Source organism: Myotis brandtii, unplaced genomic scaffold, assembly GCF_000412655.1.
Source record: "Myotis brandtii unplaced genomic scaffold, ASM41265v1 scaffold1112, whole genome shotgun sequence".
Classification (NCBI taxonomy): Eukaryota; Metazoa; Chordata; class Mammalia; order Chiroptera; family Vespertilionidae; genus Myotis; species Myotis brandtii.
In genome coordinates, this window is record NW_005353800.1 from 53,738 (window position 1) to 55,786 (window position 2,049).

The 2,049-nt window shown below is 60.8% G+C and overlaps 1 protein-coding gene across 1 annotated transcript in view; it reads left to right on the forward strand.

The window, feature by feature from the left end:
• The window catches only part of ASRGL1 (asparaginase like 1), a gene marked incomplete at its 5' end in the record, with an annotated part of 15,009 nt that extends 13,269 nt beyond the window's left edge, over nucleotides 1-1,740 (forward strand). Inside the window, 3 exons of the mRNA XM_005857497.1 lie at nucleotides 196-314; nucleotides 1,039-1,149; nucleotides 1,529-1,740. Coding sequence (XP_005857559.1) covers nucleotides 196-314; nucleotides 1,039-1,149; nucleotides 1,529-1,740 — 442 coding nt within the window. The remainder of the gene's footprint in view (nucleotides 1-195; nucleotides 315-1,038; nucleotides 1,150-1,528) is intronic.
• Nucleotides 1,741-2,049: the final 309 nt, after the last annotated feature.

The following is a 2,049-nucleotide window of genomic DNA, read 5'->3' on the forward strand; positions in this document are numbered from 1 at the left end:
GACCCAAGGAATTGTTCATCGCACTCAAGTCTGAGCTGCACTGTCACCTTAGCTTTCCCTGCCGGCTCCTGAGTCAGGAGCGTGGGGGTCAGTGTGTCCCGTTTGCCATTTGCAGGCAGCGTGGGCCTTGGCAGGCACTGAGCTGCGTGGTGCCGTCTTCACGCTGCCACTTTTTTTTCTGTTTACTTTTTGCAGACACTTGGGAACGGTGGGCGCTGTTGCCTTGGACTCCAAAGGAGACGTGGCCTACGCCACCTCGACAGGGGGCATCGTGAATAAGATGGTCGGCCGAGTGGGGGACTCGCCCTGCATAGGTAGTGCTGCCGGAGGACTCCCGCCCCCCATTTCCTTCCCGTCATTACTGCTTCCCTCCCCTCCCCTCCCCTCCCCTCTCCTCTGGGAGGGGCAGCGGTTGGAGGGGTCGCTGGGGCGCTGCATGACCCAAGAGTCGGGGTGACACGGGGAGGGAGGTGGAGATCAGGAAGCTGAAGGTGCCCCCAAGCTACCCACCGTGCCTCCCTCTTCTCTCCAGCTCTAGTTTCCGGACCCACAGACTTAGTCCCGAATGTTAAATACGCCGCCCTCTGCCTGGGCACGGGCACAAATTAGCGAGCGAGAAAGCAGAGAGCTGGCGGGCGCGGTCATTAGATTTGAGTGGCACCAGAGGGATGCACCGCTCGCCACAGAAATGTTACAGATTAAAACGTGCCCCACGAGGACTGGAGCCGGTTCCCTCTCGTTCCCAGGAGCGGGTGGGGGGGGTGCAGACTGGGGGGTGTGGGGCAAAGGAGGAGCTGTCCTGGTGTAGCTGCCCCAGGCCTCCCCTCCCCTCCCCACCTCCACCCCGGCTCCCTGCATCCTCCTGATTTCAGAGTGGTCACAGGTGCTTACTGTCCACCTTGGCATCCCAAGGTCATGGCCCCTCCTCTGACCTTGTCTGCGCTCTGTGACTTGACATCGAGGTAGCGTTAGACTCGGACTGTGTGTGTGAACGGCCTCACTCTCGCTCAGGCAGAACCCCTCCTTCCCTCCGAGCAGGATCCGGCGGCTACGCCGACAATGACATTGGAGCCATTTCAACCACGGGGCACGGGGAGAGCATCCTGAAGGTGAACCTGGCCAGGCTCACTCTCTTCCACGTGGAGCAAGGTACGCGGACCGAGGCCGCGCCGTCTGCGGACGGACGGACGGTCGGACTAGTGAACAGAAGCTGCTTGTAAATAGATGGGACGGGCCTCACCCCTTTCTCCTTTGCTGCGCTGGTTGCTTTCAGCTTGTTAGCAGTACTGTCCGCCGCCTGTAGGGGGCAGCGGCGGCTCGGAGCCTGGGTGGGAGAAAGGGCCCCGGCTCAGAGGGAGGAGGGCCTTGCGTGGGGACCGTGGGGACCGTGGGGACCATCCCTCTTGGGGGCACTCAGACAGACACGGTCTACCAAGAATCTCTGGGTTTTCACACCGCAAATGATTTTTCCATCAGATTCCGTCGGAAGTAACTGACGCGCCGTTTCTCAACCTGCCCCTGTTTTCAGGAAAGACATTAGAGGAGGCTGCTGAGGTGTCGCTGGGTTACATGAAGTCGAAGCTCAAAGGACTAGGGGGTGTCATCTTGGTCAACAAAGCAGGAGACTGGGCGGTCAAGTGGACCTCGGAGTCCATGCCCTGGGCGGCCGCCCAGGCCGGCAAGCTGCACTGCGGCATTGACCTCAACGCGACCAGCATCACTGACCTTGACCCGCTCTGAGATTTCCTGGCGTGGAGACTTAGCCTGAGCAATTAGAGCTAGAGATGGAAAACTCTACAGTCTGTCCCGCCTTTTGTCGCCTTGCTCAGTAAGTAGGTGGCTGCTGGGTGAGGGCGGGTTCCGGAGGGATGAGACGCCCACAGTGACGTCCAAGTAAGACGAGCGAATACGGGGCCCCAGCCCGTCTCTGGAACAGACGCAGGGTCTCGGGTGAGGAAGGAGAAAGGCAGGAGCGTAGCCCAACAGAAACCGCCCTTGGAATTGGGGGACCCGCCCCCGAAGCGGCAGGGCTCACCTGCCCTGGGTGTG